Source organism: Alosa pseudoharengus, unplaced genomic scaffold (assembly GCF_046254945.1).
Source record: "Alosa pseudoharengus isolate Yale_2024_CS ecotype anadromous, Long Island Sound unplaced genomic scaffold, YU_APseudo_1.1 YU_APseudo_1.1_scf_12, whole genome shotgun sequence".
Lineage (NCBI taxonomy): Eukaryota > Metazoa > Chordata > Actinopteri > Clupeiformes > Clupeidae > Alosa > Alosa pseudoharengus.
This window is the reverse complement of record NW_027468587.1, coordinates 9,837,045-9,849,920: the sequence shown is the minus strand read 5'-3', so window position 1 is coordinate 9,849,920 and position 12,876 is coordinate 9,837,045. Positions and strand designations below refer to the sequence as shown.

The following is a 12,876-nucleotide window of genomic DNA, read 5'->3' as shown; positions in this document are numbered from 1 at the left end:
TGTGTGTGTGTGTGTGTGTGTGTGTTGGGGGGGGGGGGGGGGGGGGGGGTAGTCCATTTTTGCGTGTAATGCCACCTTTTCTTTTGAGGTGGAGCCTGTGAGTCCCTGACTTCTGAAAAGAGCCGTGGCGGACACAGACCAAGGGATTATTCGAGAGAGAGACTGAACCAATCAAGTGTATGATATCATAGGTTGGTTAACCCCTACCGCTCACATACTCGCGCCGGGTTGTCTGAGGTAATCATCAAATTGTCTGAACATTATTTCCAGGATTGTTTCTCAACATCTGAGGCAGACCAAACCTCTCAAGATGCATCGGATCTTATTGCCATTGCTATTTTCCGTAGTTTTGGCTGAGAGGACGCCTAGGCTGAAATTTGTTATCCAAGGTATGTTTTATTGCATGCAGCAATAACATAACGTGATTATGAAATAAAGTTGCTGGGACGCATCCACGTTATCTATGTTGAGACGTGTAGTAATACAGTTGATTCATCCCACGCCAAATGTATAATTTTCTGTTTCATCCGTCGAAATAGTTAAATGACCGAATGAATGGTAGATAAGAAAAATCCTGATTGAGCCCTCAGCGTATGGTTGAGGAGAAATGAATGTAAATAATATAACGGTAGCCTATTAGTCGTGAAAGATGTGTGAGAGTGCAGTATGTGCATGAAAACATTGATTAGGCTACATCTCAAGTAATCAATCAATCAATTTTGCGGCGGTGCAACAACAGCTGTGTGCAACAGCAAAATATATTTGTCAACTGGACTAGCGTCATCACTTAACCACTTGTGGAGTCAGCTGACTGAAGTATTAAGGAAAATGCGCAGCATATAAATTGATATCCCAGGTAATAGGTCGTAAGTAATGGAATTTCTGTGCTTTCTTTGCGATGTAACTTTTGTGATTTTATGACCACCCAATGGTGATGGTCCTGAAGCACGTTGAATTGCTTCTCAGCCAGCGCGTTGCCATTTGCCCAAACCTAAATTGATCGTTACACCGATGTGTTGTTAACAACCTGCTTTATATGAAGGACTACACTACAAAGCGTATGCGTATAGTGTTTGTGTTAAAGCGCACTTATCAGTACTCAATACGTTTCGGCGGAGCGGGTCTTGCGTTGCAGAACTGCAATGCAGTCGCTCATACTAAGGTAATGATGCCACTGCAGCAGTAGCCTGCCGCTGTCTCACTGAAGACTGAGCAATATAAGCGATCTCGAAAGCATCGCACATAAACGCTCGCACGCGCCCGCACACACTGACACACACACACACACACACACACACACACACACACACACCAATCAGACACTGGATAGATGGAAAATTCCACTCATCCAGAGCACAATTATTCATTCAAAGCACGCCCGCCACCACACTTCGTTATCAGACGCAAGTGTATAGGTCCATAATACACAAAGCTGTATATTGACGTTGTGTAGAAGTTGCAAACATCACTCCCGCTCATAGAAAAACCACCCCGGGTAAACCCTGTTTAATTCAGCGATCCATATATTGTTTCTTACTTCTGAGCAAAAGGCGCCGAAGAAGCACTATAGCCTAGCATTTGACCGCAAAGACTCAAAAGAGAATGTATGGCGCGATACGTTTCAGGACCACGGACAGCACCAGTAGCCTCGCCCAGCATCTCCTATTCCAGACACGTTTAGTTAAATTGTCAGAGGACTGGCGATGCGAAACGCTCTGACCACAGGATCGAAAATGCCCATCCCATTTGCATTTTGTCATAGCAACCACACTAGCATGTATCACCGATTCTCCTCGGCTTTACCTTTACCAGTTCAGAAACGGAGTAATCAAGTTAACTATTTGAAGGTTTTAAAATAAATATATTACACCGACGTCTGTCATGTCCTACAGAACCAGACAGGTTTCATTTCGAGAAACCAGAGAACTACATGACTGTATACCACAAGCAGGGAACTGATGTCCTCTACGTGGGAGGCCAGGCAGTTATCTATATGCTGACATTCACTGACAAAGGAGTCCAAGACACGAAGGTAGGCGGTGATTTAGTAACCCTACACTAGGACACTGTTCCTCTGCCCTAGCTTTGACCCAGGGAAAAGACGGTGAGAAATTGATTATCAGACTCTAGCCTATAAGCTTACATATATACACCTCTAAACTAAACCAATTCAATATAGGTTAATCGTTGTGTATTAATATAATAGTAGCCTAGCCTATATAAACTAATATATAATATAATTAACACCAGTAATGTCTGTTTCACCTGGTTAACATGGTTTATATGTTTAAACAATGTATTTTCTCTTCAGATCCCAGTTGTCACAAATCAGAAAGTCAAGGAGACATGCCTCTCCAAAACTGCCTGGGGCAAGGTATGTTGTTGCATTTGACTTGAGTTATGCATGTTGTGTGCATCATTCACATTTTTACACCTAATGATTACCATCTGAACTCATGTAAATTGACAACTGTTTTATGCACATTGAGATATGTCAATTAACCTTGTTTGATTCTTAACTTTGTTAAAAAAAATAAATACTATACTTCTGTGAAGTAGAGTAGTCTCTGCATTGCTAGGCTATTGTGAGAGGATAGCTACTGAGTCAGCTATATTGGTTTCCCATCAACCTTATGCTGACACTGAAAACAGGCAAACACAAAACCCAGAACATCTGGTGCTGTTTTTCCTTGTTGAATGGTTTTGCTATAATCTACAGCATGACTGAAATTGAAGATATTGAAAGTATTGATCATAGTGGAGACTATCATTTTGATGTTTACTACCAGGCTCTCTGTCCATTTCCAACACCATGTTCAATTTGAACTTTATAACTCAATTGGAAAACCATGTAAATCCACGATCCACCATGCAGTAGTCGGTTTAGCAGTTTATAGCAAGGCATATTTGTACTGATAATCATGTCTAGTCCCCATGCTTGTGAGCATATACAGAACAGAATACAGAATATACATATACTTTGACATTTAACTTAGTATTGGCAAGATTAGCTGAGTCATTGTGACATTCTACAAATAGCCTAAATGTGCTTCACTTCCAGTCATAGCCTGGGTCATGAGAGATTTTATTTAACATCTCTTTTGTTATCAGCTAGAGTGTGATAATTTCATCACCGTTCTTGAAGAAGTCAATGGTACATTTGTGGTTTGTGGAACCAACACAGGCTCTCCCAAGTGCTGGCTTCTGGTGAGTCTACTTCCTCCATTTTTGTATTATGTTAATGCCGATTGTCATATTTTTTATTTATTGGAACTTTCCACGACTTGATATGACCTCATCCTTATTTCTCAGAAGCCCATATGGCAGGCCACCTTTACTAAGATGGGGAGAAAAGCTTTTAAAATGATGCTCTCTCAGCAAGGGTGTATGACAGTATGACTGGGAGGTCATGTTTAGATTAATTATCACTGGCAGGTCTAAGCCATTTGCATCAACATGCTATTCTACTTGCCTGGTATTCCAACCTTGAACACGTTGTTGTTGTTGTCTGATATTTAGCAGATGCTTTTATCCAAAGCGACATGGACTCATAACTGCGGGTTACTTTTCCAATCCACAAAATTGCTTTCTGAACTTAAGATGTCGATGCGTCTGAACACACATAAAGTAAAAAAGAAATGTGATAAAGAATCTGTAATGAAATGAAACACATCCTTGAGGTATGGTTTTAGCAGGGATATATTACTGCACGGGCCTACCGGGCCCAGGCCCAGGGGCCCAAGGGGTCAGGGGGCCCTGAAGCCCAAGCCTTTGCATGGAATCATTGCCTCAATATCAACACATCAGTATGTACGCTATCAATCTGATTGAATTAAAGTATTGGCCACCCCCAAAATGCACCAGAATACAGGAAATCACATCAAACAAATAAAAAAAATTTGTGACAATTACTGGGGGGCCCTTAATACATCTGGGCCCAGGGGCCGGAAAAGTTCATAATCCGTCCATGGGTTTTAATGAGTGTAGGGGGTGATGGTAGTGCATTGTGGATAAGGAGCTGGGTTGCCATGCAGTAGCCTGAAAAGTTGTGAGTTCTGTTCCCAGCAGCCACTGTTGTGCCCTTGAGGAAGGCACTTATCACTGCTAATTATGCTCATTCATATCTGTAAATTGGAAAATAAATAAAGATGAAATGTAGCAAAGTGTGAAGACTATTAGTATAATTAGATATAACTGTGAACTTAAGTATCTGCCTGACCAGCATCCAAAACTATTACTGAAACAAAAAGAAGATTAGACTTTCTGCCAGAATATACGAAATGAGCACAAACAAAGATTAAAATAAGAGTGCACTAAGCCGTGGACACAGACAAAGCCAAATAAGGAAAGGGAACTGCAGGAACTAAACAGCTTAAGATAAGAACTAAATGCACAATACAAAAAGGTACAAATATAGATTTTAAAAAATCAACATCTAGTTTGATAATCCACATTACATTTCTGTCTATACTGCCCTGCAAAAGGCAAAAGACCTTAACTCGCTAGAGTGTGAGACTGAGAAAAATGACTTTAAACTTTCTGTTTCGTATGGTTTTGGAAGTTATGGTTGTCATACCCCCTTATTTGTTTTGTTAAAACAATCAAATTGACTCACAATATTTATTCACATGATAAAGGAGGTCTCAAATACCCCATGATGTTAAGGTGTTTTGCCTTTGTAGGCCAGTATAGCTGTACATTTTAAAATAACCTGTAAAATCAGTCTAGATAAAACACTGCTAAATAGGCAGTTACAGAGCATATGGGGGATAAAACGACAAAGGATTTGTTTCCATTCCATGTTAATCATGTCCTTGGTTTAGGTAAGAGAGTCTAATTAGTTCATCAAAGGTTAAATGTTCTGATGTGTAGCCAAGACCAATGCCATGAAACAGTTTGTAGCTAATCAATAAAGCCCTGAAATCAATTATTAGACCTACTCAGTTAGGTTTTCACTGAGTAGCTGAACGGTAACTTTGTGGGGTTTGAGAGTTGAAAGTATAAATAACTGATAAATAACTGCTGAAACAGTCCAGGCACGGAAAGATAAGGGAACTGAGAGCAAGCATTATCTTATAAAGGAATGCCCCTCAAAGATCAAAGGCACGATTGGAATTTGCTTTCTCTGTGCAAAAGAAAAAATAGATCTTATCTGTAAACACAGTATTTCTTGAATGTAGATTTGATGTTTTAGAGTTGAGAGAAGCCGACAGTAACTGTACATGTCTGGTAGTGTTCACAGTCAAGGAAAAGTACCCCGGTTTTAGTGGGATTTAGCCAAGTTATGTAAGGGATGCCGAGCAAAGTGGCTAAATGCATAATCGTGCTGTATTTGACTGACGTGGAATGTGAAGAAATTAAGGCTCAAGTAGAAATGTGTTCAAAAGCTGCTAAGTGTATACTTTCTTGACCTTTGACCTGGCACAGAACTCCTGAGTTTCCTGAACCCTTTCTACTGAAACCAGTGTTTGTATCTGTGTTCTGATGATCTCCACAGAACAACACTGTGCTCAGTGAGGTGCCCAAAGATGGACGCATGACCGCCGCGTCGGACATTTTCCCCCGCTTCCCCTCCCACCGCTCCGTCAGCCTCTCAGCAGGTAGCAGACCAAACGCCTGCGCCTCAGCCCCAGCCTGCTCTAATATACTGCTCTAGTTTATGCCACAAAGGGGTCACAGGAAACTGAGAGACAGGCAACTGCGTGGGGATATAGGGCAATGTCAAACAGTGGCTCAGTTTGGCACTGCTCTGGATGCCCTTTTAATGATTTTGATGTACTATATGCGTCTCTGGATATCTCGTGATTGGAGACACAAACACACACACACACACACACACACACACACACACACACACACACACACACGCACAGAAACACACACCACTGATTGATGTGTAATTGCAGTATTGTGTTTTGCCCTATTAAATATGGCCTCAAAATATAGTGTTGTTGCACAAAATTCAGGCCTTTTTTGACCCTTTGGGAAGTGATGTCCTACATTGACACTCTTTTCTTATGGTGTACTGTGATGTGATTTCTTGTGCTTTGAGAGGGGAGTCTCTACGCTGCCCTGTCGACTGTGGATCAGCAGCAGGGTTCTATCCGTCGAGTCTTGGGGTCTGGACGGCTACTCAAAACCGAGAGCAAATGGCTCCTAAGTAAGTGTGTGTGTGTGTGTGTGTGTGTGTGTGTGTGTGTGTGTGTGTTTGAGTGGTTGATATATTGAGTTGTCAGAGGACACAGGAAAAGGGGAGGAAGTTGGGGTGAGAGTGGGCTCAGATGAATGTTTCTGCGAAGACCTCCACAATGGAGTCCTCTCCACCATAGACATCCATAATGGAGTCCTCTCCACCATAACACCAAAGACCTCCATAATGGAGTCCTCTCCACCATAGACATCCACAATGGAGTCCTCTCCACCATAACACCATAGACCTCCATAATGGAGTCCTCTCCATCATAACACCATAGACCTCCATAATGGAGTCCTCTCCACCATAACACCAAAGACCTCCATAATGGAGTCCTCTCCACCGTAGACCTCCATAATGGAGTCCTCTCCACCATAGACATCCATAATGGAGTCCTCTCCACCATAACACCAAAGTCCACCATAACACCAAAGACCTCCATAATGGAGTCCTCTCCACCATAACACCATAGACCTCCATAATGGAGTCCTCTCCACCATAAAACCATAGACCTCCATAATGGAGTCCTCTCCACCATAGACCTCCATAATGGAGTCCTCTCCACCAAAGACCTCCATAATGGAGTCCTCTCCACCATAACACCATAGACCTCCATAATGGAGTCCTCTCCACCATAACACAACTGATTGGTCTCTGTCTGTCTCTCTGTCTGGATGCGACTCCTGGCTCCGCTCACTCCAGACCCCCAGTTTGCGGGAGCGGCCTTAATCCCAGCATCGCACAAACACAAGGAGGAGATCTATTTCATGTTCAGTGAGGTCAACAAGACAGCCAGTGTGGACGAGGAGCTCTACAGGGCACGTATTGCACGTGTCTGCCTGGTAAGTACATTTACAGTAGCAGCATTTTTAAATGGTGTAAATGGCCTAAATGGTTTGTGTTTGTTATTCATTGTGTTACAATGTTGTGTGAGACTGTGATTATAGAGCTTTTCATGTCAATACACTGTATATGTTGAAGAACATACTGTGTAATGAAATTCTCTCTGTCACTCATGGGTACAATAGTATATAACCATTTGTACCCATATTATTATAAGTGACGGAGAGGATTCCAAGGCCAGTGCTGGATAGTGTTTATTTCTGTCTCTCTCTCTGTCTCTCTGTGTCTGTCACTCCCCTCTCTCTCTCTCTCTCTCTCTCTCTGTCTCTGTCACTCTCTCTCTCTCTCTCTGTCACTCTCTCTCTATCAGACTGATCAGGGGGGTGCGAAGAACATCCTGCCGGACTCCTGGACCACCTTTCTGAAGGCCCGAGTGATGTGTGGCAGTGGGAACACCGCGCAGCAGTACAACAACATCAAGCAGGCCTACGTCCTGACATCGCAGAGGACTGGCATCATGTACGGTCTCTTCTCCAATGCCTGGTAAGTGGATGCACTGCAGCTGAATTTTTAGGTGGACATTGAGGTAAAGATAAGTTTGCAGTAATTTACACAGGGGTAAACAGACCCATCTTTTCCCAGAGGACACAGAGTAAATTGAGTTAATGTTGATTATGCAGCCTTAACATTGCATGTGTATAATTATTTTTAAAGGTAGTGTGTGTGTGTGTGGGGGGGGGGTAATTTTATTGGTTAATAAGCTAAAATATGACCAACCTTTTGCCAGTATCTATGAACACCATGCATATATTCCCTATATATATGCATATATATATATATATATATATATATACAGCGGGGAAAATAAGTATTGAACACGTCAACATTTTTGCATGAAATTTTCACCAGACATTAGTATTAACTCAGATAATCCACCCATATAAAAAAATCCAAACATTAAAGTCCATAGGTAGAGTTATGTGCAATAAAATGGAATGACACAGGAAAAAAGTATTGAACACGCCTGCTGAAATTTCTTAAATTCTTTGTGGAAAAGCCTTTATTCGTAATGACAGCTTCAAGGCATTTCCTGTATGATGAAACTAATCAGTCACAGTATTCTGGTGTAAGTTTGGCCCATTCTTTTAAACATATAGTCCTTTAATATTGAAGATTTCAGGGGTCCCTGTTGTGAATCCTAATCTTTAGCTAACTTCCAAAACTGTTCAATTGAATTGAAGTCAGGGCCTTGACTTTCTTTCTCTGAAACCAGTTGAGAGTTTCCTTTTCTGAATGCTTTGGATTATTAGCAATGTCTCATCCTCATCATCCTGGTGGATGTAAAGATTCTCCCAGAACAAAATGACTCCATTCATCATTCCTTCAACTGTATGAAGTCTGCTAGTACCATGAGATGAAAAACAGCCCACACCATGATGCCACCACCTCTAAACCTCACTGTTGGTAGGGTATTTTTAGGGTGATGCACAGTGCCATTTCTCCTCCAAATATGGTGTGTAGTATGACATCCGAAAAGTAAAATTTTTAACCAGAATACATTCTCTCAGTATTTCATAGGATTGTTCAAATGTTGTGTAGCAAACTTTCAACGAGCTTTGACATGTTTTTCTTCAGCAATAGAGTCATGCGGGATGAGCGTGCATAGAGGCCATGGCAGTGGAGTGCATTAACTATGATTTTCTCTGTAACAATTGTACCTGCTGCCTCCAAATCTTTCTGGAGCTTTCTAAGAGTGGTCCTTGGCTCTTGGGCTACTCTTCTGACTATCCTTCTGACTTCCTGGTCAGAAATCTTGCAAGGAGATCCTGTGCATGGCCAGTTGATGATGTAGTGATGTTCCTTCCACTTGCAAATAATGGCTCCAATACTGCTTGCTGGATGATTCTGAAGTTTTGAAGTGCATCTGTAACCTGTTCCATTAATATGTTTTGCAACAATAAGGTTGCAAAGATCTTGGGAGGGCTCTTTGCTTTTACCCATCATGAAATGTTTCTTGTGTGACACCTTGCTAACAAAAAACCTTTTTATAGCCCACCAGTATGTACTAACCCAGCTTATATCAATTTGTACAGATAGGAAGGATAATTTCTCTAACTACTTATAGATTCCAGTTTGTTCCTTGCCATTCTTTGCGTTTGTGTACTGCTTTTTCTTAGCGTGTTCAATACTTTTTCCCAGTGCCATTCCACTTTTTTACTCATAACACTACTTTTAGACATTAATGTTTGGATTTTTATATATGTGTGGATTACCTAAGTTAATACTAATGTCCGGTGAAAATGTAATGCGAATAGCCTCACTGGAAGAATACTTACTGAAAAAAAGGTTGACGTGTTCAATACTTATTTTCCCCGCTGTATATATATGAACTATCCTCTCCAGGGAAACGACAGTTGTTTGTGCCTACTCCATTGAAGACATCGACCAGGCCTTCTCCACATCCAAACTGAAAGGCTATAACAGCCCTCTTATTGGACAGCGCCCTGGAACAGTGAGATTCTCATTTTCTAATAAAATGGCAGAGAATATCCTATATAATATCTATTCAGTTGGCTACCAGATATACATGTTCAGATGTCTACAAGAAAACATGTATGCATTTGATGGAAAACATCTAAGTAGGGCATTAAAAAACATCAACAAGAAAAGTGTTTTCTCTTTTAATTTACATCAGTCCCTTATTATGTTTGCAGTGCACTGTGAACACCACAACACCTCCAAACACCAAGACCCTTGAGGTCATCCGAGATCACCCCGAGATTGAGGATGTGATACAACCAATCGGTAACGCTCCTTTGGACTTGCCCACGGACGACCATTTCACTCATATCGTCATGGGTACTGCGCTGGCTGTCAACGGCGAACACTATAGTGTGGTCTATCTCGGCACAGGTAAGAGTCTGAAGGCTGACACGTGCAGTAATTAATGAGTGGCGAGCAAATAAGACTCAGATCTTTGCCTCTGTAGATGATTGAATATGTTTTTTCTTGGTACCCCAGAGCAGGGAAAGGTGCTGAAGGTCCTCCACACTTTTGATGAGGCATTCATCATTTCCCAGTTCTCTCTCTTCCATAACGAGGGGCCAGTACTGAGCATGGCCATAGACTCCCAGAAGGTACAGAAACAAGTCGTCATCATCAGTTATGTATCCAATTATGTGTATATGCAGAGTTTCAAGATTAGCTTCCAAATACTGTACAAAGTTCCAAACATTCACCAAAAAAGGTATAAATAATTTAATGAAATTTGGGGAAAAATCTGTTTTGGAGACTATAATTGCTATACCATTATTATGTCATAAATACACTTAGCCACTGAAACATTCATTATTTTTACTGGAGAGTTTGGTTCCAAAACGTTACTGTATATTCACCATTTTAATGAATTTTCATTTTTTCATTTTGTTTTCCAAATAATTTCAGTAGAACTGTAATTGGGTATTGCTATTTGATATATCGTTACTCAATCAAAACAACACCACTGCAATTTGATTGATATTACCTAAAATAGACAATTAAAAAGCATGACTTTTTAAAATATTTTTAAAAACGGAGACATAGCATTTTGGAACCGAACTCTTCACATGTGAACATCAGTTAGAGACCTTCGCTTGCTAGGATTGCAATAAGAAGTAGAGGAGCCTCTAAATGCTACACTGTGAATTCCATTACGGTGGAACATGGGCTCACAAGTGAGTCCTCCTGAATCCCAGCCAATATAAAGTGATTGTCCATTCTCATCACATCCCAAACGTCTGGCCTGCCTCCCCAGGGTCACCTCTACGTGGGTACCTCCACAGAGATCCAGCGTGTTCCCCTCGCAGACTGCAGTCGCTATGGAGACAGCTGTCGAGAGTGTATCCTGTCTAGAGACCCTTACTGTGGTTGGGACCGTGCAAAAAGGAAGTGCTTGGCCATCCCAGCTGGATACAACATTAGCACTGGGTATGAGACACCAATGTTGGCAGAATACCTGAAAAATATAACATTTAATGGATATTTAAAGGATAATTCTGAAGACCAAATTTTTAGTGAAAGCTTTTGAAATGTGGAGTAATGACCATCCTTTTTTCTCTTTTACTCCAACATAGTGCACTCAGCCAAAACCTTGATCAGTCCAACGCCTCAATCTGCGGAGATGTTAAAGGTGGGTAGGCTATAATGCAGTGTCCTGCAAACCCCAAGAAACTGTGGCCAAATGTTCAACAGTTCAATTACATTTGCCTACTCTACCTCTGACTAACATAATGCTTCTGCTTGCCTCTCCAGCCATGAAGAGCCGAGCCACGGTGCCTAAAGATGTGGTCATTAACTCCAAAGGTCCTGTCCTGCTCCCGTGCCCTGTCCACTCCTACCACGCCACATATCGCTGGGAAAAGGACGACTGTAGCAAGCACTATCCCTGCACCATCTCAGGGACCTCCTGCGTGCTGGCGCCCACACCCGAGCTGCCTCTGAAGGAAGGCGTGTTCCGCTGCATGGCCGTGGAAGACGGCTTCAAACAGGAAGTGGTGTCCTATCGCCTGGTGTTCAATGGCAGTCCACTTCCTGTCTCCTTGGCCTCCACCCTGAGCGTCTCTGTTCTTCTGGCCGCGTCCACCCTTTGGCTTCTGTAGGTCTGTGTTCCCCGTCCCCCTACCCCCACATTGGTGAGCGAGTTAGTGAGCGATGGACAAGATGATCTCAAGGTTAGGTTCGCAGAGCAGCGTTGCAGGTCTGGGTGAATGAATGACGTGAGTTGACCCTGTCTGTGTGGCACTCTTGGCTGTTTACGGCCTGCGTGAATACTAGGATTGTAGTACTTGAGTCTGGTCTCGAGACCACAAATTAATGGCCTTCGTCTTTACACTGTTCTCCAACATGAATTTTTACTTACCTTCTTCCCGATATCACCACAGAGACCTGATCTGAATCACAAACCAAAAATTACAGAAATAATTTTGTTAAAAACAATTCTGTCTTTTTTTGCCCCACTCATGCAGCTGTGCCACCCCCTGCTACTTAGAACTGATCAAGTCTTTGGCCTCTTGTCTCCTAACTATTATGGTAGTTTCAAGAAGGTACTTAAAGTCCCAAGAATTCAAGTAGTGGTCTTGGCCTTGTCATGATTTTTGGTTGTGGGTTTTTATGCAGTCCTCATTGTTCTGGCCCATTATACAAGACAATACAGGCCGAGATCGTAGATCATCCATTTGCAGCTTATAGTTTTGCAATATGGCAAATACAGCTTTTCTCTCTGAAAGTGCACTTCAGATGGAAGTGGCTCATGAATTCTCTTTGGAGCTTATTACAGTGACAAAAATACTGTACTATGCTCAGTTCTACTCAGAAATCAAATGATCATTTAGTCAGTAAGGTCATTCTTGATTTACCATCAAAATTAACATCTTCAACTCATGGTGTAAAGATTGGAATCATCGAAATATGGAGGTTATATAACCCTTAGATAAAAAATAAAGAGTAGTGGGCATATTGTGAGTGTGGAGAGTTGCTACTAGATGGGGGTCCGAGAGGGGAGTGTTATCTGGAGAAAAGCATATTTCATGTTTTAAAATGTACCTCAGTGACTCAGTGTGTGAGTAGGAGTGGGCTTCATTTGGAGAGAGAGAGTAAACAAATATAAATAGCCAGAAGCTGGAAAAGGAAAGCTGGGCTTTGTTATAGTTAAATATTACATTTGTTTTAAATTACATTTCTTGGTCTTGATCTTGACTCATACTCTGTCACCTATATTTTGTAATGCCCCCCCCCCCCCCCCCCCCCCCCTTCTTAGACTTGGTAGCATCTTGATCTGAGGCTCAGAATTATGATCTTCAACA

General features: G+C 41.8%; 1 protein-coding gene across 1 annotated transcript; it reads left to right on the top strand.

Moving 5' to 3' along the window:
* Positions 1–310: 310 nt before the first annotated feature.
* On the top strand, positions 311–11,673 carry LOC143118911 (semaphorin-7A). The gene is made up of 14 exons (XM_076280048.1): positions 311–389; positions 1,893–2,032; positions 2,312–2,374; positions 3,112–3,207; positions 5,498–5,600; positions 6,053–6,160; positions 6,896–7,035; positions 7,407–7,579; positions 9,440–9,548; positions 9,751–9,949; positions 10,058–10,173; positions 10,830–11,002; positions 11,149–11,204; positions 11,327–11,673. The coding sequence occupies exons 1-14, from the start codon at positions 311–313 to the stop codon at positions 11,671–11,673; spliced, it is 1,902 nt and encodes a 633-aa protein (XP_076136163.1).
* Positions 11,674–12,876: the final 1,203 nt, after the last annotated feature.